At 40.4% G+C, this 24,127-nt stretch overlaps 2 protein-coding genes across 2 annotated transcripts in view; one reads left to right on the forward strand and one right to left on the reverse strand.

Moving 5' to 3' along the window:
* LOC125722401 (ankyrin repeat and SOCS box protein 18-like) overlaps positions 1-24,127 on the reverse strand; it is a 97,641-nt gene that overhangs the window by 68,192 nt on the left and 5,322 nt on the right. The gene's annotated exons all lie outside the window — the stretch shown is intronic.
* Positions 11,743-13,558, forward strand: lamtor5 (late endosomal/lysosomal adaptor, MAPK and MTOR activator 5). Its single transcript, XM_048998560.1, has 4 exons — positions 11,743-11,900; positions 12,060-12,121; positions 12,509-12,626; positions 13,120-13,558. The coding sequence occupies exons 1-4, from the start codon at positions 11,866-11,868 to the stop codon at positions 13,178-13,180; spliced, it is 276 nt and encodes a 91-aa protein (XP_048854517.1). The 5' UTR covers positions 11,743-11,865; the 3' UTR covers positions 13,181-13,558.

Here is a 24,127-nt window from a genome sequence, read left to right on the forward strand (position 1 = left end):
ACAATTCATTGATAATACTGTGAAAATATAGTTTCACTGACATATTGGTGCATTTTATTCTGGTTTGTGTGAAATAGGAATACAAGAAAGCAAGTCTGCACACTTTGTTTGGTGTGGAAGAACTTGATTGGCCCGCATACTGACCTCAACCCCATCAAACACCTTTAGGATGAACTGTAATGGACATAGTGGGCCAGGCCTTCACATCAACATCAGTGTCTGACCTCACAAATGCTCTTCTGGATGTATGGGCAAAAATTCCCTCAGACACACTTCAAAATCTTGTGGAAAGTCTTGATGCCTGCAGTTTTAGAATGAGATGTCATATAAGTGCCTGTGGGTGTAATGGCCAGGTGTCCCAATACTTCACATTTCACGAGAACTGTGCCCTGTTCTCACAAGTATAGGTCCCTGCTGGCTGGAGTGTAAATGTCTTTCTTCAGATAGCCACTAGAGGGAGATGGTTTCATAGTCACAACCAGGTCAAACAGTGTACTCAGATGACATTACCAGAAAATTTCTAAAAGTGTAAATTTATAATAGTGTGTTGTTAGCTACAGCAGATAACATTAAAATGTTATTTTGGGAGCGTCCCTCCCAATCACACCACTCCAGGTCTCACTGTCATTGCCCATGTGAGCATTGAAGTCCCCCAGCAGAACAAGAGAGTCCCCAGTAGGAGCGCTCTCCAACACCTCTTCCAAGGACTCCAGAAAGGGTGGGTATTCTGAATTGCCATTTAGTGCATAAGCGCAAACAACAGTCAGGACCCATCCCCTCACCCGAAGGCAAAGGGAAGCTACCTGTACCCTCTCATCCACTGCGGTAAAACCCATTGTATAGGTGCCCAGCCAGGGGGCAATAAGCATGCCCACCCTTGCTCTGCCTAGCTCTGGGGGGGCCCCAGTGACCCACACCCGGACAAGGGAAATCATGGGTCCATTGTTTTTCTCTTCATGAGGGGTCTAATGAGCCGCACTTAGTCTGGTTCCTCACCCATTACCTGTTTGTCTTGGGTGACCCTACCAGGGGTATAAAGCCCTGGGCAACTTAGCTCCTGGGATCATTGGAACATGCAAACCCCTCCATCACGATAAGGTGTCAGCTTCAGGAGAGTAGATCACATCCTGTACCAATTCTACCATCCCAAGTTCATTTACAGAAGAGCCAGAGACTCACTGTATGCCAGGTAAATTTAAATTACCCATAACCACCACATAATTTTTATTACTCATAATCTTGATTTCGTTGTGTAGCATTCTGCTTTCCTCTGCAGCTACATTAGGTGCTGTATAAGAAACATCAACAATTAGGCCATTTGAATTTTTAGCAGGGGTGGCATGGTGGTGCAGTGGTTAGCACTGTTGCCTCACACCTCTGGGACCCGGGTTTGAGTCTCCGCCTGGGTTACATGTGTGTGGAGTTTGCCTGTTCTCCCCATGTCGTCGTGGGATTTCCTCTGGGTACTCCAGTTTCCCCCCACAGTCCAAAAACATGCTGAGGCTAATTGGAGTTGCTAAATTGCCCGTAGGTGTGCATGTGTGAGTGAATGGTGTGTGAATGTGCCCTGCAATAGGCTGGCCCCCCATCCTGGGTTGTTCCCTGCCTCATGCCCATTGCTTCCAGGATAGGCTCCGGACCCCCCATGACCCAGTAGGATAAGCGGTTTGGAAAATGGATGAATGGACGGAGTTTTTAGAATAAAAAACACATATCTTACTTACTAAGACCCACTGAAGAACTTTGCTCTGGCTAGAAAAACTGAACTGGGTAGCAACAAGCAGTGGCCTGTAATACGAAGCAGGGTAACTAGTCAAATTTAAGGTACCACAGTTTAAATGAACTTCATATTCGTTCACTTATATTTTGCCCAGACTACCTTAAATCTGACAAGTTACACCGATAAGCCAGTAACCCCACTTTGTAGTACAGGCCACAGGCCTGAGACAGACAATAAATCCAGGAGGGTGCAGGATAATGAGAAAATCGGGCAAACACAGAAGGACAGGCAACAGGTGAAACTAATAATTATTCAGAAACTAAACAGGGAAACTAGGAACTGACAAAGAAACAAGGAAAACAGAATCTAACACTCGGGAAATAAGAAAGACAAGTAAAACACAACCATGGCACAAAGCAAGAAACCAAAACAGAAAACAAGCCACAAAATCACAGGAACTAGAAAAACTGATGAAACCAATGAAACAAAATACAAAAAACAGAGGAGGTTGGATTGGAACACACAACCAAGGGATTAACAGGAAATCACATGCTCAACTCGTTGAGCCATGCAACCAACAGAGAGCAAGGGAAACACTACAGACTGACAACGGCCTGCAGAAAACTAAAAGAGCAGTCACTGCCCGGTCTGAAAACTGGGGTGCTACAGACACTGTTTTAGAGATTTAAGCGTGAAAAGCTGCATTTTGTGCAAAGATGCAGTGTTTTTCAAATTTAAAAGTTCAGGTATTCATTTTACAGTGATTTGTTCCAAGCAAATAGCAAAAAAGATTAAGATTTAGGCACACGAACGCACACATGCACATACAGATGTATGTGAGTACATACACATAGGTCAGCTCAGGTTGGGGAGCATGCATGGATATAACGTGTTGCCACTCCCACCACATGACAAAACACCTTGGGGTCCTAGTTGGCGTCCTCTCAGGGCAGCATGCGGTCCAGTCCAACCTTCCAGAAATGGCCATCCATCTGCCGCAGCTAGGTGTTACTTGGGCGTCCCCTTGGCCTGGTTCAGCCTCTCATTTCTTCAGCAATGAGGATCCTGTGAGCTGGATCACCCACAGGGAGTCGTGCCACATGGTCACACTGCCATAACTGATACTCCAAAACAATGCAGGTAATGTGCCTCATTCGGGACTCCTTTAGGAATGGCTTGTTTAACACAAATTCAAAGCAGCAGTACCCAAGGATTCTCTGAAGAGAAACAGCACCAAAAAGAGTCTAGTCTTCATATCAGGTCAGTGGATAGCGTCCATGTCTCACAGCCATATAGCAAGACAGGGAACATGAGGACTCAAGGCTTGGACCTTCATCCTCTTGCAAAGATATCGGAAGCTATTGGATATTGGAAGTACAATTTCATGTTATTTACGGCAAATCTAGAGGGCAAAATAATACAATCACACAAGTGAACCTGAACCACTTTGTGTTCACAGTGCACAGATTAAGTGAACTCCAACACAGACTTGAAGAGAACCAAACGGAGGCTGTTTACTGCCTCCCACACTGCTGTTCAGGAATGGGCTGACAATCAGATCCAGGGAGCGGCTATTGCACATAATGAACCCCACACCAATGAGTATGTGGACATTATTCCATGGTCTGACCCAAACACAAATGGAAACCTGCTGGAGATCAACACCACAACAAACCTGGATACAGGTTACTGGCTAAACAGGGGAGCAGGACCAAAGATGTGTTCTACCCCTACAGCATCACACCCTGAGCTCTGGATGATCATTATCCAGGGCAAAAGTAGAGCCAGAAACAACAAGCACAGAACCACTCATACTGTATCTCACCAGAGGTTTGCTATTGTATTATATTCTGTTAGTGGAGCACGCCACATGCTATTGTTTTGATAAACCATGGAAGCAATAAGCATTGAAGTGGTGGTAAATAAAGCTCAACAGCCATAATATCTTTTGAAAGAGGAGATGTTGTGGATAAGATTCAATTTCAATTCAATTTATTTTTATATAGCGCCTTTCACACCAGAGTTGTGATGCATTAAACATCATTACAGAGAGATACAGAACAGGAAAAAGGTAGGAAATAAATTAAATAAAGAAAGCCAGAAGACAACGGAGGAGATGAACCAAAAATTCCCAAGTAAGGAGAAGAAAAACATCTGGGCGTCCAAGGTCAACTGGCTGCCCAACCCCCCTGGGCATACTAGCATTACTGAAAACAGAAAAGAGACATGTTTGCTCAAACATACTGTAGATATAAGCTGTGATTAAGAATGAATAAGATGAAGTCCATAAATGAGTCCGTTATCCTTGTTGGCCTGTACAGGTTGGTTAAAGTCTATGAATAAGTCTTTTCTCCATGATGGGCTGTGTCGGGTAGCCATGAAGGCTGCGCCCATGATGATACAGTTCGTAGGTCCCATTCGTCACCCCTCCATGGGACTGAACCAGGATAAAACCAAGATAAGAAGATGTTGATAATGTAGTGGTAATTTATGCAATTTAAAGTCCAACATAGTTATTAAACATAAGGATACAACTTTATTCAGACTACTAACTTTTGCGTATCACATTAATATTTTAAGCACACTACTTACCAAATTATGTAGGGTGCAAGTAAATGTCCATATAGTATCAAAAAGCCAGCTTCTGGACAAATGTTTCACTGATCATCTAAATCCCTGGTGATTATTGCACATGCACTATATAATCGTAATCGTGACAGCCTTAATGGTACAGCTAGCATTAGCATTATTAGCTTAAATTCCAATGCCATGCTAGCACAGCTGTGGCTCGTGATATAGCCAAGTCCATGAGGAGTGTCTTTAAGAAGCATCCAGAACTAAATAACTGACCAAAAACTGCTGAAGCTAATGTCACATCATCAGAATGGATGGGGTTAGAACAGAATATGCACCAGACAATCAAAAAAGAAACTAATCAAGTCGGACAAGTCATCAAACCAAAGACTCTGCTGGTAGGTAACCATATAAAAAGAGCTGTTAAGAACAAAGTTATGAAAACTGTCTGTCCACTCAATACCATGGTTAGCGATGTGGTCCACACTGCCACAAGTGTTATTGAAGTTTCTGGGAATGGACACATTTGTTGTACATAATGGTACAAATGACTCTCATCCTGGAATGGCACATGGCTCAGAGCTGTTAAAAGGGGAATTCACACATCACACGCCTCATAAGTCGATCAACTCGAATGTTGAATGGGTCTGTCGAATTTTTTTGTAACTTGGAACTCAACCTTTCCTGCTAGAACTTGAGTGGCTAAATAAATGTCCAACTGTGCCAATTTCGACCTAAAACTGGTTGATCGAAAAAAATTCAACCGAAAAATCAAAACATGGCAAAACAGATCAAACCGGCTAAAGCTTGTATGGATCAAGATGCATCTCCACTTCCAAACAATAACCCCTCCATCCCTCCTCCTCTCCACCTGCCACTTACAGGATGCCATCAGCTCACCTCTATACAGGTAAAGTTCTCATAAATTTTCATAGATTTCATGTTTTTTGCATGTGCACTTTTTCATGTGTGTATTAGTTTTATATTGATTGAATACATTTTGATTGAGTTTTATTGGATTTAATAAATTTTATATTGATGGTTGATAGTTTTATCATTAGTTAGATAGGTAGATAGGTTTAAACAGGGGTTAAAATTTGGAGATCTGGAATGGATTTAATTCATTGAAATTATTTTTATGGGGAAATTCCACATGGACCTCCACCAAATCGCAACTCAACCAGTGTTCTGAAACATATTGAGTTAGTGGTCAAAGGTACAACTGTATCTGGCATTCCTCAGCATGCAGTGCTCATAAGTGGAGCTTCATTCACAATTTTTACCTGTTCTTGGAGCAATAAAATGGTTACAGGATGGATGGGGTTCGTTTAAGCAGTGTTGGGGTCCATATACTTCCTACTAACCTCACCATTGACCTGCAGCACTACACTGCTGGTATTTGGAAAAGGTTAAAATTTAGGAAAGAAGGCCTCTTCCTCCAAGGGACAACAAGTAAATTGCAATGAATTATTTCCAGCTCCAACCTCAGGGTCACCTCATATAAGCTAAGAATGCACATAAAAAAGCCTTGACATATTACTGTGTGGCATGAAAAGGTCCCGCTTACCCAAACAAAGCAAGGGCAGTCTCCCTGCGGTTGGCATTACAGGGTGTGCTGACATCTAGGACAGACTGGGTCCTTACCCAACCCCCCCAGCTCATTTCTCTCTCGTCATGCTTGGTATGGATCCATTGTTTTTGCCAAAGCCCACAATTGGCAGCAAGGAGCAGCTCCAATGTTTGCCATTCTTGTTTTGACTAACTTGAGGGTGAACAAAGTGTACACAAAGCACACAGCTATCCTGTCTAATCTCACTCCAGTTGTGCATCATCCACAGACAATAGTTTTGATACGCTAAACTTACATACATTTAATATCAGGTCTATTTGGCTGCAACTATTAATGATTTCATGATCAAGAAAAACCTTGATTTTTTTCTGAAGCTTGATTAAATGAAAACTGTGAACATAAGAACATAAGAACTATACAAACAAGAGGAGGCCATTCGGCCCATCAAGCTCGCTTGGGGAGAACTAAACTAATAGCTCAGAGTCGTTAAAATCTTATCTAGCTCTGATTTAAAGGAACCCAAGGATTCAGCTTGCACTACATTATCAGGAAGGCTATTCCATACTCTGACTACACGCTGTGTAAAGAAGTGCTTCCTTAAATCCAGCTTGAAATGTTCTCCCGCTAATTTCCACCTGTGCAGCAGCTCCTCTAAACTTTCTTTTTATCAGTGAAGATAGAGTACTTAGGAAAGGAGGTGGAAGAGCCACCTTATTTAATGCTTACCAATGCAAGCAGTTGTTATATGGAAAGTCTGACTTTTTTGAATATCTTGCTCTTCAGCTAAGATCCTCTTGTCAAGCAATATTAGTAACCATATGTATGCCTCCAAAATATACTGCAAACTTTTTCAATGACTTTGTCTGCCGTGTGTATTGATTTTAAAATTGCCGTCATCATGGGTCATTTTAATATCATATTGATTATCTCAGAGGTGGGGAACCTTATCCATGGAAGGCCGATGTGGGTGAGGATTTTTGGGATGACCTCTCAGTCAGCCAGTAATAAAGCAGTGATATTCAACTCCAGTCCTGGGGACCTAGTATTATTGGTTGATTGTGATGTCTTTCCAAAAACCCATACCCACACTGGCCCTCCATGGATCAGGTTGCCCCCTCTGAATGATCCCAAAAATGGCAGTGCTAAAGAACTTTACCAATCTTAGATCACTTTGTACTTTCTTAGCACACACACACAGAGCCTCATATCCTGGTCCTAGAGGTATGACACAACAGTGCTACCCACTGTGCCGCCCACCCTTTCTTATCATTACTGTGTTTTGTTTAAAATGACCTCCTCTGCTGAAATCAGCAGAGTTAAAATAGATTCAATCAATAAAACAGCACTATAATCAATGAAAATCACCCAGACTTTTACACCAACACCAGCTTTGCCTTCACTCCCTGTCAATGATCTTATATACAGTTTCAACTCCGAGTAATAAATGTTATTGATGTCACTGCCCCCATGAAGGTCAAAGTTGTCTATTTTTTGTAAAAAAAAAATATCACAAGGTATGTCACACTGATAAAAGGAAAGATCATTGAAAAGTTTTTTAAAAACTTATATACTAAAAACTTAGTCCTGCCATAGTGCAATTACTTTACTTTAAGTACATTACTTTAAAGCTTTACTGCCTGGATTTCAACCATACCAAGCACTGAGTCTACACTTCTTAAAGTTTTAAATGACATTCATCTGAGCAGTGATGAATCAAAAATCTGTTTTGATATGGAATCTCAGTGCCGTGTTTGACGTGGTTGATCTTAAGATACTTGTTACAGCAGGGCGGCATGGCACAAAAATGAGCTACAAAGCAGCTCTCCAGAGCGAGGAGTTTTAATCAGATCGGACAAGACAAGAAAACAAAAGTCCACAAGGGTTTGAAACATGGGCAGATAGAAAACAAGAACCAAATGAGGGAGTTACCCAGGGACAAACACAGCAAAACAGGAATTAACAACACATACATCTAACCAGAGCAAAGACCAAAATAACTACAATGATGTGGCAGAGGAAGATCATGACAATACTGCTAGACAGAATGGAAAAGTTAGTGGGACTTTCTGTCACCGTATTAAAGTGCTTTGAATCATATAGGGAGTATTATTTTAAAATGAGAACTAACAGGCGTCAATTGGTACTTATGAATCTGAGCAAAGAAAAACATAAGCCATACGTGGAGAACATTCTCCTATTACTATTAGGAACATTATTCTATCATGTGGGGCGGCATGGTGGTGCAGTGGTTAGCACTGTCGCCTCACACCTCTGGGACCCGGGTTCGAGTCTCCGCCTGGGTCACATGTGTGCGGAGTTTGCATGTTCTCCCCATGTCGTCGTGGGGTTTCCTCCGGGTACTCCGGTTTCCCCCCGCAGTCCAAAAACATGCTGAGGCTAATTGGAGTTGCTGAATTGCCCATAGGTGTGCATGTGTGAGTGCATGGTGTGTGAGTGTGCCCTGCGATGGGCTGGCCCCCCATCCTGGGTTGTTCCCTGCCTCGTGCCCATTGATTCCGGGATAGGCTCCGGACCACCCGCGACCCAATAGGATAAGCGGTTTGGAAAATGGATGGATGGATGGATGGATTCTATCATGTATGTGCCCCACCCCCTTATATTACATTATAACAGCTTTTACTTTAATTATGCATATGGTATACAACTCTACATAGCAATGTCACCATGTGACTGTTGCCCTTTACATTTTCTGAATAAGCACATTGAACTAATCAAAGAGTGGATGTGCCAGAATATTCTCCTATAGAACACAGAAAAATCTATATATTTTTGGCCCCAACAAAAAAAAAAGTCAGCGCTCACCTTGAACACATGACAATAAAAATTTACAAATCAGCCACATGTTCAAAAGTACAAAATCAGGAATTCTGTAAAAACAGAAAAAAAAACTTTTTTATCTTTTTAGCTTTTTAAAAAAAGCATTTATTTTTAGTGTGCTTGACTACTGTAATGGTGTCTTCATAGGTCTTACAAAAGAAAAAAATCCAATCAGACAGCTGCACCTGATCCAGAATGCTGCTGCCAAAGTCCTCATAACACCAAGAAAGCAGCACATACACCAGTCCTTAAATCACTGCATTGGTTTGCTGTGCATCGCAGGATTGATTTAAAAATGTAAAAATTTTACTTGTGTACAAAGCATTAAATAGTTAGGCCTAAATACATTTATGATTTACTTGAACATTATGAAGCATCCAGACCCCTGGGTAGGATGACCACCTACTCCATATCAGGAGGGACACTATGAGCTACTTCAGGTTTTACAAAGTACTTTTTCCCGTGTTCGGCTAAATTGCTTGGTTCATCTTGTATTGGAAAAACCAATTAGGAAATATGCAATCAGAAAAATAGAATTAGATCAAGGAAAAAAATTAAATAAGCCAGTAACATTTTACTTAAGGGGCCACTGTCACGCCCAGCTCGTACGATCCTCTTGTGTGCCACGCCCCCCTGATTATCCACATGTGCTTCCCCAATCGTACCCAGCTGTGTCCGATTATTTTTGCCCAGTCTTGTCTATTTCAGTCCCTGTCTTGCCTGAGTTGATGGTCCGTTATTGATGTTTGTGAATGTCCTTCCTAGTGTTCCGTCCTGCCCTGTTCTTTCCATTAATAAATCCCCATTATCCCAGTTCTTCGCCGTGCTTGCCTGCTTCTTGCCCGCTTGCCTGCCGTGCGGCTGTGCGCTTACCTGTTTACCTGCACGGATCCTAACAGCCACAAATAATGCTCTTAATTTATTAATTACCTAGAAACTAAATGTACTGATCCTATGTTCATTCAACAGTAATCAGTCATAACAGTCCATGTATTTCATGTAGTACTTGAGTAGTAACTGGGTTACCAAGTTATTTGTGGCCCCTCAAATATAGTGTAACCTATAAAGCTTATCCAATGGAATCAGCACAGATTACTCAGAATCACATAAAGAATGCAAGACTCACAAAGGAATCCTGGAAAACACAACAATATGTAGTCTAGGCTGATTATGTGGTATGAGAGTCAGGTGAGATTAGTACTCGGGGGAAGCATAATGAAGTAGAGCCGGTGTTGCATGAGGGCATGACACACACTTTCACATGGTTCTTAAGTAATTGTTACTTGGTAACCACCCATACAATATGGTGTTATGGTTTTAATGTGGTTGATTGGAGCACCTTAAACTTGTTCAGCTGATGAACTCAAAATTCAAATGCTGAATTCAAAATGATCATTGCCTTCTCTTCTGTTCAAACAAAGAGATAACATAGGGATTAAATTGACTTCTCTCTATTCAATGTTATAACAGCCCCAGACAACATCTGTATTCAGTATTTCCAAATACATTCTTAACTACAATTCACAGTGCTATAATATTTATTGTATTTACAGTATTTACAGTGTTATAGCATTCGTAGTATTTATTATAATATAGTATTTCTAGTATTATTGAACACAGTTACGACCAAGTAGATCATTGTGGGTTTCAGGAGAAAGAAAATGGACATTAAACCACTCTACATCAGAGAGGACTGTGTGGAGAGAGTGTCATACTTCTGCTTTCTGGGAGGTCACATCATGGAGGACCTGTCCTGGGGTGTGAACACAGCAGAGCTGACAAAGGCGGCTCAGCAGAAGCTTTATTTCCTGAGAGTCCTCAGGAAAAATAGCATCCCCCAAAAACTGCAGGTGTCCTTCTATTGCTGTTCCATTGAGAGCATCCTATGCTACTGTCTGTGTGTCTGGTTTTCCAGCTGCACAACAGCGCAGAGGAAATCACTTCAGTGGATTGTAAAGACTGCCAAGGAGATCATCGGCTGTCCTTTACCCTCTCTGGATGAACTGCTCAGCTCTCACTGTCTCAGGAAAGCGGAAAATGTCTTAAAAGACTCCTATATATATATATATATATATATATATATATATATATATATATATGTCCATCCATCCATCTATTTTCCAAACCGCTTATCCTACTGGGTATATATGTCCATATATATATATATATATATATATACATATATATATATACATATATATATATACATATATATATATATATATATATAATTATTATTCTTTGATGCCACAAGGACTGCAACTATTTTCGTTGTATCTATTACAATGACAATAAACATATTCTGATTACTGATGCATTTTTATATTTACAGTAGCTTGTAGAGACAGAATCTTATTTGATGCTGTGTGTGTGTGTAGCTTAATGCACCTTCCAAATCCTGAAAATTTAACCAGCTGTGCCTTCAGGGGTATCAAAAAACCATGATATTGTTTTTTCCTAATTTGTGCAGTTACTTTAATTTACCTCCAGTTCCTTTGCAGTGATGCCAGATTTTTAATACTTTTTCAAAAGTGTTGTGATTCTATAGAAGCACAGTGTTTAAAAGCATTATGCCAAAATCTGTATAAAAATCATGCATTCTATTTCTAAATCAATTGTATCGATCTCTGCAGTGAATTGGTTCCCTGTCCCTGTTCCAGCATAAGCCCTGGATCCTGCGTAAAACAAGCAGGTATGGAAAATGGATGGATGGTTGGATTCACATGCAGAGTCTATTGTAAGGGTGCTGTGTTCTCATTACAGCAATTCTGCATTGTCCACGTTAGCAATTCTCAGCATGTCACATTAGAATATTTTTTAGTTTCCACGTTTATAAATAAGAATATCTCAGAAAGCAAAATTTCAGTATAAGACTCTAATTCAGTAAAATGATAAAAAAAAATGTTTATTTACTTATTATAAATTTATCTTCCCAGTTGACATATTTCTTATTTAAAACTGTAATTCCCGTTAGGATATACCTACTTACAGAGAACTGTTGAAGTTTAAGTAATTTCAGCAAGTTTGACACCCACGGGTACCCGTAGATAAACGTAGTCACGCGCTACACACAGTCAGCTGACCAAATAAGAGTCAAACGAACAAGAAAAAAGGAACTGAATACATTTTCATACTTAAATCTTTACTACATAACTTTATAGGAATGGAATCCACGTTAGAGCAACATCTTGACGACACGTAAGTGTGAACTGAAATTAATCGGTACAATATCATGAGCCAGTTCAGCTTGCTAACTTGTTTGGTCATTCTCGAGTTTTTGTAAGGTACCAAAAATGTAATGTAATTAAATGCGTTTGCCATAGTTTAACTGTGGATTTTCTTATTTGTTTCGAGAAGAATGAAAAATCATGCTATAGTCGGTGTCCTGTGCACGGATCAGCAAGGTCACAACTTAGGCTGTAAGTATTTGCAGTTTGTACCTAGCTGGTTAGAATAAAGGTTGTATTCAAATCAGGATGAATCAGAATTTATTTGTACATGTTTGAATGTTCTCTGGCTTATTGTTGTACAGTTGTCTAACTTAATCTGGTTAAATAATGATTGAACTAATATGGCTCACAGTTGTTGTGTTCGCTCCCAAAGCTCGACCTCAGGTCATTGCTGTAAATTCCAGAAAATTAACAATTCACTAAGCGTGCTACAGTAACTATTATTGTTGTTTTGTTTTTATCTTGTCTGGTCTGTATAATTTGTACGACAGATACTTATAGTTAAAGGAATTAATAACAAATGTTCAGCTGTACTTAAGTATTACAAGATGTTGCGTAATTTTCATGCGTGTACAGGCCGTGGGTCTATGTCGGATGAGCATGGAGGTGTGGTATCAGTACTGGCGAGGCAAGCAGCATCTCTGACAAGAGACCCCACCGACACCCCCATTGTTTGCTTGGAGTCGGAGTCTGGGTAAGTTTTCTGTCCTTTTCATAAGTAGAAAAATGTAAGGGTTAGGATAAGGGAAAGTTATGTGAACTGCTTAAATATTTTTCTTTATCTTGGTTGCATTCAGCTTGTGGACATGAAATTCAACTTTATTGGTTTGAAAATTAATAAATGACCAAAACTTAGTTTAATGATTTAAAATGCACTGAAGTAAACCTGATTAACTGAGTTTGCCAATAGGTTATATCCTTTTTCAATATAAAATAGTTTTGAAGCCAAAAATATTGTGAATAACTAAAATGTTTTAATAGCTAAAGATTCTTTTTTTCAGAGCACTGGGTATGCTTCTCCAGTACAAAAAGGGCTATGATTTTACAGATTAAAGTGTAGTTTTTCTCAAATATTTCTTAATGCTCCATTTTTATTCCTTCTACATGCATGAACATTTATCAAGAGAGCCATGAATCTCTGTCTCAGATCATGTAATAACCATTGTTCGTTAATTATTTCTCTGCAGTAATGTGTTGATTAAAAGTCATGGAACGATCACAGTCGCCGTGCACAAGATGACTGTCTGAAGTCCTCCTAAGAGTTTATGAAAATAATTGTGTGTTTTAGTAAGTAGTATGTGCAAGTTTACACTGCTGTAGATGGTGTTGTGTTTGCTAACGAATAGGGATGTCAATGTTTTCTACTGACTTTAAATTTCATATGTTTGAGAAATTTAGGTCCTCAAATTATTTTTTATTTATGGTCACATTTTTTACCTGGTAGATGCGTTTCTCACATGTAATAATGGGGGAAGTGAGCCTATGTTGGGTGCAGTTATTGTGTTCTGTCCCTCACTCAGTATTTAAAAATTGACTGTTTATTCTATAATTTTTAAAGGTTTCATGATATTTTTCTTTTGATTGTAATTATATGTTATAAATCATTAAAAGAAAAAAGTGAACTTACCGAGTTTAAACGTTTACTATTGTCATAGAGTCTCATATAACCAAGGGGAGTAAAATATGTATTTTTAATGCCTTAACAGAAGAATATGCACAGATGCATCTTCAGCAACAATACCTAGTTGTGCCTATGAAAAAACAATCCACATGCTTATTCAGGCATGTTTTGGAATACATATAGCAGAAAGCTGGTGAGTCCAACTAGATTGGTATAAATGCGTTTGACAGTGTATTTCAAAAACTCTTCAGTTTAAAGACCATTTGAAATGTATCAAACCTAAAAATATACTGAACAGTTTAATGACATGGCATTTAATTTAATGGCATAATCAAAATCAACCTTGAGCAGTTTTGGCTGGCATCCTAATAATTTTTACTGTTTTGAGTTTTTCAAAAGTATTGCTTTGTTATAGAACTGTGATATCTTAGAGTCATATAATTCTTTGAACAATAAAAATCACACATTGAATCCAGAGTGTACTATAGCCTGCACTGAATATTGATTTGTAATGATTTTGTGTTTTACATTTTACATGCAATTTATAAGCAGTTGGGGTTTGTACTGATTGACAAAGACCAGAAGTCTGCTTTTGGTGAGAGGAATCCAGGAAGAAACTACTTGTGGAAAAGTACTGTATATGAAGCTTCTAGATAGCCTCCAAATTTTTCATGTAGCTATCATTACCAAGGGTAACCACAACATAGAGAGGGAAACCAGCTAAGTACAACACTACCTGTGAATTCTTTTTTGTTATATATTTTTGTATTTGCACTGATGATTAGCAAATGTCCAATAATTTCTTATGATATACACTGTGTGCACAATTATTATGCAAGTGAGTATTTTTATGCATATTTCCCAAATGCAAGCTGTATAAACCTGTGCTTATTGGTTTTGAGCATACCAGGTGATGTGTATTTGTGTAATGAAGGAGGGCCTAAGGAGATCAACACCCTATATCAAGGTGTGCATAACTATTAGGCAGATTCTTGTCCTCAGGCAAAATGGGCCGAAAAAGAGATTTGACTGACTCTGAAAAGTCCAAAAATGTAAAAAGTCTTTCAGAGGGATGCAGCAGTCTTTAAATTGCTAAGATATTGGGGCGTGACCACAGAACCATCAAACATTTTGTTGCAAATAGCAAGAAACGTATTGAGAAAAAAAGATGCAAATTAACTGCCAAAGATTTGAGAAGAATCAACTGTGAAGCTACCAGGAACCCATTATCCTCCATTGCTGCCATATTCCAGAACTGCAACCTGCCCGGAGTGTCCAGAAGTACAAGGTGTTCAGTGCTTAGAGACATGGCCAAGGTAAGGAGGGCTGAAACCCGACCACCACTGAACAAAACACACAAGTTGAAATGTCAAGACTGGGCCAAGAAATATGTGAAGACAGATTTTTCAAAGATGAGAGTGACTCTTGAAGGACCAGATGGATGAGCCCGTGGCTGGATCAGTAACGGATACAGAGCTCCACTTCGATTCAGACGCCAGCAAGGTAGAGGTGGGGTACTGGTATGGGCTGGTATTATTAAAGATGAGCTAGTTGGACCTTTTCAGGTTGAAGATGGCCTCAAAATGAACTCCAAAACCTACTGCCAGTTTTTAGAAGACACTTTCTTCAAGCAGTGGTACAGCAAAAAAAACATGATTTTTATGCAGGACAATGCTCCATCGCATGCATAGAAGTACTCCACTGCATGGCTAGCCAGTAAAGGCCTTAAGGATGACAAAATAATGACATGGCCCCCTTCCTCACCTGACTTAAACCCTATTGAGAACCTGTGGGCCCAGCTTAAATGGGAGATTTACAGTGAAGGAAAACAGTACAGCTCTCTGAACAGTGTCTCGGAGGCTGTGGTTGTTGCTGCACAAAAAGTTGATCATCAACAGATCAAGAAACTGACATACTCTGTGAATGGAAGGCTTGTGACAGTTATTGAAAAGAAGGGTGGCTATATTGGTCAGTTTTTTTTTTTTGACGTCAGAAATATTTATATGTACATTTTGAGTTGTTTCATTATTCTCACTTTAAAAGATGAAAATAAACAAGTGAGATGGGAAAATTTTCATTTTTTTAATTTGGTTGCATAATAATTATGCACAAATAGATATTCTCTCAGGAAAGACAAAGCCTCACTTTTACTTTCTTGAACATTCAGGTTTAGGTTCATTAACATTTAGGATTACCCGAGAGCACTGTAGTTGTTCAATAATAAAATTAATCCTCAAAAATACAACTTGCCTAATAATTGTGCAGACAGTGTATATGGAATACCTAAAATGCAATAATACATTTTATATGTATTGCTATTTGAGTAGCATGTTTTAATTTAATTTATACCATGGAGCTGATGAAATCTAAAATCTGATTGGTGAGAATGGTGTTGATTAACATATGCAACCACTCGCACATCAATATCAATATATGGATATCAATATGTAACGTGATCATTTTTAATTCTAACTAAGGAAGGCCTAAGACATGACCTGTTGTGCACTACATGTTTTTAAACACATGGTGTTTGAGGCAAAGATGCACTTACAGCCTTGCATGCATGCCGCAGAGGCAACTGCCCTCCACTGTGCATCAAGTTCTGTGACCATGCAGCCCTGTGTTTAAAAATGTATTATGCACATCTTGTCATGCATTGACCCATACATATGAGCAAGTATGTTGTTCCGTAAAACCAACATGAACTTTAATGACGTCCCATTCTTAATACTTAGGCTTTAATATGGAGTTTGCCCACCCTTTGCAGCTATAACAGCTTCAGCTCTTCTGGGAAGGCTATCCACAAGGTTTAGAACTGTGTTTATTGGAATTTTTGACCATCCTTCCAGGAGAGTATTTGTAAAATCAGGCACTGATGTTGCACAAGAAGGCCTGGCTCACAGCTTTAATTCACCCTAAAGGTGTTCTATTGGGTTGAGGTCAGGGCTCTGTGCAGGCCAGTCAAGTTCCTCCACACCAGACTCGCTCATCCATGTCCTTATGGACTTTGCTTTGTGCACTGATGCACAGTTATGTTGAAACAGGAAGGGGCCATCCCCAAACTGTTCTCACAATGTTGGGAGCATGAAATTGTCCAAAATGGATTTGAATGCTGCAGCATTAAGAGTTCCTTTCACTAGAACTAAGGGGCTAAGTTCAACCCCTGAAAAATAACCCCACACCATAATACCCGCTCCATGATAGAGAGGTGGTGGATGTTGGAGTCAAAAACCATCTAGCACAGCAGAAAAGTATGACAAGTGAACCAAAAATATACAGGTCTTCTCAGGATGGTGCTTTCTTCCAGGAAAAGAGTTTTCTGTCAGGGAATGTATTGAGAATTTGTTTAAGTTCATACGTAGATGATTTTGAGGTTTGCAATCTGCTTGGAACTTCTGGTATGAAACATAAGCTTTGCACACTATATTGGATTTTAAACAACGTGCCTTCAGGTTCACATTCATCACTGTCTTCCATTTACCTGGCAGTCTTATGTAGATCTGATGATGTAAAGAAATATGGTTATGACAATGTTTTAGACTCTCTTCTTCAGGATTTGAAAACTTTGGAGCAAGATGGAGTTTTTGTTCTGTTGCTGGGCCAGTGTCTTAGAGGTACAGTTCAGCTTGTTGTAGCAGATAACCCAGCAGCTCATGGAATAGCTGGGTTTACTGAAAGCTTTTCTGGTGAGTATTTTGGCTGATTCTGCACTGCAGAAATATAAGCTGTTTTGGAGTGAAAAGACAATGCATTTTCACTAAAGGTCTTTCACACTTCATTGTTCATACAGGTTATCCCCTGAATATTCATTGAGTGGGTGAAGTGCCAGTGGATTTAGTACATTGCTTGGAACTGCTGAGTTTTAAAAAGTACTTAAGTCTTGAAAGCCTTAATGAATTGATTGTTTGTTTTAACTACAAATGGTCAGACAAAACAAACAAGCCACATGTGATCCCTTGTACTTTTTTCAACAAGAAAAGCAATAGGTGGAAATGTCCATGAAAACTGGGCCTTGTTGAGGCTGTTCCCATTTATAATTGGGCATCTGGTGCCAGAGGAAGAAATGGTGTGGCAGCTATTGCTTGATTTGAAAGACATTGTTGAGCTTGTGGTTGCTCCAGCACATACAGATGAATCAACTGCCTACCGCAGAGGGAAAATTTCTGAGCACAGACAAAGGCTCTTTGAGGTATTCCCTGGTATGAAACTCATTTATTTGGAACACTATTCCAAAATGATCAGGATGTTTGGTCCTCTTGTGGCAGACTGGACTCTAAGGTTTTTGGCCAAGCACAGTTTTTTTTTAAGATTGTTGTATGGCATACCAGTTGTTTTGAAAATGTGCCTCTTTCACTAGCAAGTAAACATCAGCTCATGATTTCATATTACCTAAAATCATCTAGATTTCAAAAACCTACCACTGATGTGACAAATGTCTCATTCTTGGACAGAACAATTCCCAGCGGCTGGTCCTGCCTGGTGGAATTCCCGGGTTTGTCATCAAACTGTCTGAGGAAATAAAGAGGCAGTGTGGCCTAGAAGACGACTTCAGGCTTCAATTTATGGATGCCGAATTTGGGAATGAATTTATGAACTTGCAGTCAATATCTGAAATCCAGGACAGGGGGTACCATCAAGGTAATTCTTCATGGCTTCCACCAGCTCTGCACTAAGTCAGCTGGATGGCTCTCCACCCCCTCCGTTCTCAGCTGTCGGTACCTTCCGCCGTCTGGATGACTCTTCATCCACTTCAAGCACTTTGTATGACACTGAGATCTTGTGTTCTGTATGTGTGTCCACCTCCTCATCAATATCCTCTGCTTGACCTCTTTTCTTCCAAATTCCCCAGTTCTCTTATGATGCTCAGCTACAGCTAGAGAGGACAAACACAGCATTTGAAAAAAAATGGTGCTTTGTTCAAGCCTGATGTTAAATTGAAGTCTACCATTCTTGAAAGCTTGGAACAAAAAATTATTGAGTACAAAGTTGATGCCGATTTTGAAAATATAGCGGAAGCCCTTGTATCAAAGCATCCATGTTTGAGAGAACCCGGTTCAGTGATCTGGTCATAGTGGATGGAAGGCAAGTCTAAAGTATAAACTTAGCAGTTACCGCTCAAAGCTCAGACAGATTAGATGACCGGGAGTGGGAATAAATTCTTTGAAACGCAAACCAGGGGACAAATGTAGTCCAGCCTATCGTGTGAAGATGCCCAAAAAAGTCAACTTCTTTCCCACCTATCCTTTGGGTGAAACAGCAGAGACACAAGAAAAGATAAGGATTTCTCTAGGCTCTGAAGTTAAGAAAAGGGATAGGCAGGACACCGTGGCAATGATGATGGACAAGACATTTGCATACAGAAGGCTAGAGATAGTCGCTGACTCACCTTTATATATTTATTTTATTTTGTTTGTTTATTGCATGTGCAACCATGCTGCTTGTTTGGGGAGAAAGAAATCAGGAATTTATTCATGATCTAAATATAAAAATTGCTACACCTTTGGCAATATTCTTTATAGTAATTTATATCAAAATGTGTATTCATCATGTACCTGATCATTTTGAATGTAATTGCTTTTCTTTCTCTTGGCAGATGGCTGCGGAATTCAAGAGAATAACGACTATCAGTTTATAGTCAAAGTTTTTCTCACAACTTGATTTGCTGTCTGACAATCTGACAAAGGTGTATGTAAAGAAGGGTGGCATTCTTGGGAGAAAAATTCAGAGAAGTATGGTACCTGTCAGAGTTCGGGTACTGTGAGTAAGCGCACGGGCAGGCAAGTGGGCAGGAAGCAGGCAAGGAGGCCAAAGTCTGGGTAAACGGGGATTTAATGGGAGGATCGGGATGAGCAGGACAGAACGCTAGTACAAACATCTACTAACATCAATGACAAGAAACTAAGGCAAGACATGGACTGAAATAGACGAGACTGGGCAAAAATAAGTGGACACAGCTGGGCAAGATCAGGGAAGCACACCTGGGTAATCTGGGGGCGTGGCACACACGAGGAGCGGACGAGCCGGGCATCACAGTACCCGTGAAGTATGGTATTGATATAACTTGCTTTAAAGACTAAAGCACAAACTATTGCTTTCGGGGAAGCTTTGAGCCCTGATTTAGCATAGCAGCTAATACCTACTTTTTCCTGCAGTCTCTAGTGGATTTTGTTAAAAAGGATGATTCGAGGGTATTGACCTTATGTTCTTTTTTTTCAGTTTTGCTTTCTTAGAATGACGGCATTGACATCAAACGAGAATTTGTCCTCAAAGGTCTCTGTTTGTACCTGAATGAAGATCCAGATCAGCTCTTCAGGGAATATATGGTATGTTTATTTTCCTTTAATCGATTAGGAGATTATCTAATTTATATATGTAAATTGATCATAACTCAACACTGCCACAGTAAAAATGAGATCATAAACTTATGTAATATGCTATTCAATGTGTTGAAAATGACTTTTGGTTTTAGTTTTACCATAGGACACAGATAGACAAAGTGCAGAGAGGGCCATGGAAGATATAGTCCTTGCCATCTTTGTTATCAAACATGAAGGTGCAGAGCCTGGCGATGATCTGGTGGATGTTGGAATAATCGCAGAAGGAGTAGAAGTGCTAGGTCACTTGGGTAGTGTGGCTTTTGCAGTGGCAATGTTGCTTGATGTCATATATGCTCTGAACCTGAGCTCAAATGCTATTTACAGTAAAGGTCAGAGAAGATTGTATCTGCTACGCAGACTGAGGTCCTTTGGAGTGCAAGGGCCACTCCTGAAGACCTTTTATGATTCTGTGGTGGCGTCAGTCATCTTCTATGGTGTGGTCTGCTGGAGCAGCAGCATCTCTACTGGGGAGAGGAGAAAACTGAACAGGCTGATTAAAAAAGCCAGCTCTGTCTTGGGAGGTCCCCTTGACTTAGTGGAGGTGGTGAGCGACAGGAGAATGTTGGCTAAGCTACATTCCCTGTTGGAGGACATCTCCCACCCCTTACAGGACACACTATCAGTACTGAGCAGCTCCATCAGCGACAGACTGGTGCATCCAAAGTGTGCGACAGAGAGATACCGCAGGTCTTTTCTTCCATCTGCCATCAGACTTCACAACAAACACTAAGGCACATACCATCTTGTATTGTATTGTATATATTGTATTGTATTTTATTTATATTTCTTATTTCTGTTGTTTGATACTTGATTTTTTTTTTCTGCATTCTGCTTATTTCTGCTGCACTGTCCACTTTGCTGCTGTATAACGCAAATTTCCCACCCGTGGGACTAATAAAGGCAATCTTATCTTATCTTAAATACACATTTGAAGCTCTTAGGAGGATTTTTATGGAATTAGAGGGAAACAAGTTATCTGCCAAAGTACAAGCTTTGAAAACCAAGCTTTTCTGTGGGCAACTTCATTAACTTTACCACTGGAAATAGTAAATCAGTTTGCACCAAATTAACATATTTTAATAACATCGACTTTACTAAATAATGTGTAACTTACCTGTGTACTGTCATGCCCGGCTCGTCCGCTCCTCGTGTGTGCCACGCCCCCTGATTACCCACGTGTATTTCCCTGATCGTCTCCAGCTTTGTCTAGTTACTTTGATTAGTCCTGTGTATTTAAGTCCTGGTCTCCCCGGTTTCCCTTGTTCGTCATTGATGTTGGTCGATGTTCGTACTCCGATTACCCCGATCCTGCTCGTCAGCCTGGTTTTCTGAACCACCGCCCGCACGATCGCCTGTCCACCCGAACCTTCCCGTGACACGTACACACAGTTATACCAGCTCCACTAAATTCAATTCAATTTCATTTATATAGTGCTTTTAACAAAAATAAATAAAATGAAACTTACTGTCATGCCCGGCTCGTCCACTCCTCCTGTGTGCCACGCCCCCTGATTACCCACGTGTTTTCTCCCGATTGTACCCAGCTGTGTCTAGTTAATTTGCTCAGTCCTGTGTATTTCAGTCCGTGTCTTACCTGAGTCCATTGTCTGTCATTGATGTTAGTTCGCGTCAGATGTTTCCTGCTTTCCGTTCCCCCGATTCCCTTATTAAAATCCCAGTTTACCCCGTACTTCGCCTGTCTGCCTGCTTCCTGTCGGCTCGCCTGTCCGTTCGCCTTACCGGGGTCCAGCGTCGCGTGACACCTACCAATGTAAATCATGTTTAGCTAAATAAAGAAAATTAAATTGGACCAAATCATCTAAATCAGATTCAGTCAACCTTAGTAAATCATTTACAACCAACCCAGGAACATTAAGTTGGAACAACAAAATTACTTAATGCTGAGAAAAATCTATAAAATCCATGGAAATACTTTCTATGACTTTTTTAAGTTGATTCAACAACTAATTTTTTTCAGTGTATTTGGAATTAAGAAATTCCACCAGTACCTGTTTGGATGGAGATTTGTTTTGTTGACTGACCACAGACCGTTAACATCCATCTTTAACCCTCACACAGGTATACCATCACTAGCTGCAAGCAGACTGCAACGCTGGGCACTCATCACTTGAAATTGCATACTGACGATCTGAGGCACATGCAAATGCTGACGGGTTGTCTCGATTTCCTTTGCCTGGACACTCATCTACAGCTGTCAGTCAGCAGGATATCTTTTACTTCAGCATGGTGGAAAATGCTCCTGTTACTGCCCACCAGCTCAAGAGAGAAACTAGGGTTGACCTGGTTCTGTCACAAGTGCTTCACAGAGTGATACGGGGTGATGTCCATTGCACCGCAGATGTTGTAGCTGATCTGCGACCACACCTTATGAGGGGGAAGGAGTTGACTGTAGTAGCAGGATGTTTGCTTTGGAGAATGCGTGTCATCATACCCCAAAAGCTGAGAAAATTGGTCCTTGACGAACTACACTTAGGACACAGTAGTATTGTCAGGATGAAAGAGCTGGCAAGGAGTTATTTCTGGTGGCCAGGATTAGATCGCGAAATTGAGATGAAAGCTAAGACATGCGGGCAGTGTTAAACTATCAGAAATGCCCCAAACCTGGTGCCCCTTCATCCTTGGGCTTGGCCAGCATTACCGTGGCAACGAGTTCACCTGGATTTTGCGGGTCCAGTTGAAGGTAGGATGCTGCTTGTGGCCGCTGATGCACATTCTAAGTGGCCTGAGATTGTATTCATGTCCACCACAACATCAGAGAAAACCATTTCTGTGTATCAATGGAGTGAAGCACGTTCTTTCATGTCCATACCATCCGGCCACAAATGGACTGGCTGAACGCATGGTCCAAACTGTGAAGCATTCACTCAAGGCATCAAAAGGGAAGTCAACATTTGAGCACCATTTGGCTGCATTTCTACTGCAGTACCGAAACACACCTCATGCAACTATGAAACCATCCCCTGCATTCCTTTTCATGAAATGCCAACTGCGAACACGGCTTGATTTGCTGAGACCACAACCGACTAAATCAGTTCTACAGAGCAAGCAGCGAGATCAAATTACCCAGAGGGCAAAGGGGGCTAAGGATAGACAGTTCTCTAATGCTGTGCTCGTTTGTAATTATCCTGGCCATAAGAAATGGGTTCCAGGTACTGTCATACAAAAGACAGGACCTGTATCCTACACAATTCATACTCATGATAATCAGACATGGCAGCGAAATCTCGATCAGTTGTTCTCCAGAGGAGTGCCCGAGGAGGACCCTGGTGGCAGCCAGGAGGAGATATAGGGGTGAACACTTCAGAAGATGTTTCAGCGAAAACGCCCAGCACAATAGCCCTGGCTTCCTCTGAAACAGCCAATGGAAGCAGCACAGCAACCTCTCTCGAGCAACCAACTCCCACTGAGACTGTTCCAGCATTAAGAAACCCTTACCATGAAAGGAATCCACCTGAACACCTTTCATTGTAGTGCTAACCTAAGAACAACGGGGCAGAATAATTCCCCAGGGTTAGTGGGTGCTACCCTCTCACCCTAGTATAGGGAGTTTCTGAGTTAAAGTATTAAAGTGATTGTGTTATGTTTCCTTACTTGTTCAGGGGAGGAGGGCAGGACTATGTTGTGTATTATGCTGCAGACAACTGTAGAGTGGATCTCCACAGGAAACACGTGACCTTTAAGAACGTAAAGTGGGGCTCCACAGGATACACGCGATCTCCACTGTGTTTGTACCAAGGGAGAGTATGGACCAAGTCTTCGAAGCTGAAGTAAGTTAAGTGAAGCGACAAACATATAAAAATAATCTCGTGTGCACACAATATTTGAGTCTAACATTATGTTGCTTGACGAGCTGTTTTAGCACTTGTCATATAGAGCTGGCTTTCCATGAAAATGTTTTAATCTTTTTAAAAAAAAAAATGTATTTTTGCTCGTTTTGCTGCAAAGTCTTATTAACCATCTGAGTTACGTGTATTTAGTTTGAAGTCGTAGGCGCAGTAATCCTTATACTTTGTATTGTGTTTTTCTGATATCACAGTTGTCATTACATTAAAAGGAACATTGTTTTATAAACCAAATTGTAAACATGGATCCCCGTTTAAAAGCGGCTTTGCTTTTTCAAGGTATGTTGCATCCGATTTCATGTGCTGTGAGTTTGTTGATTTTCACTACATATTT

The sequence above is a fragment of the Brienomyrus brachyistius genome, unplaced genomic scaffold (genome assembly GCF_023856365.1).
Source record: "Brienomyrus brachyistius isolate T26 unplaced genomic scaffold, BBRACH_0.4 scaffold38, whole genome shotgun sequence".
Lineage (NCBI taxonomy): Eukaryota > Metazoa > Chordata > Actinopteri > Osteoglossiformes > Mormyridae > Brienomyrus > Brienomyrus brachyistius.

What these genes read in the sequence shown, in the direction of transcription:
- lamtor5 (XM_048998560.1), top strand. Translation starts at nt 11,866, where the DNA reads ATGGAATCCACGTTAGAGCAACATCTTGACGACAC. An exon ending in GCAAGGTCACAACTTAGGCT is followed by an intron (nt 12,122 to 12,508) that starts GTAAGTATTTGC and finishes ATGCGTGTACAG; the next exon opens with GCCGTGGGTCTATGTCGGAT. An exon ending in TGCTTGGAGTCGGAGTCTGG is followed by an intron (nt 12,627 to 13,119) that starts GTAAGTTTTCTG and finishes ATTTCTCTGCAG; the next exon opens with TAATGTGTTGATTAAAAGTC.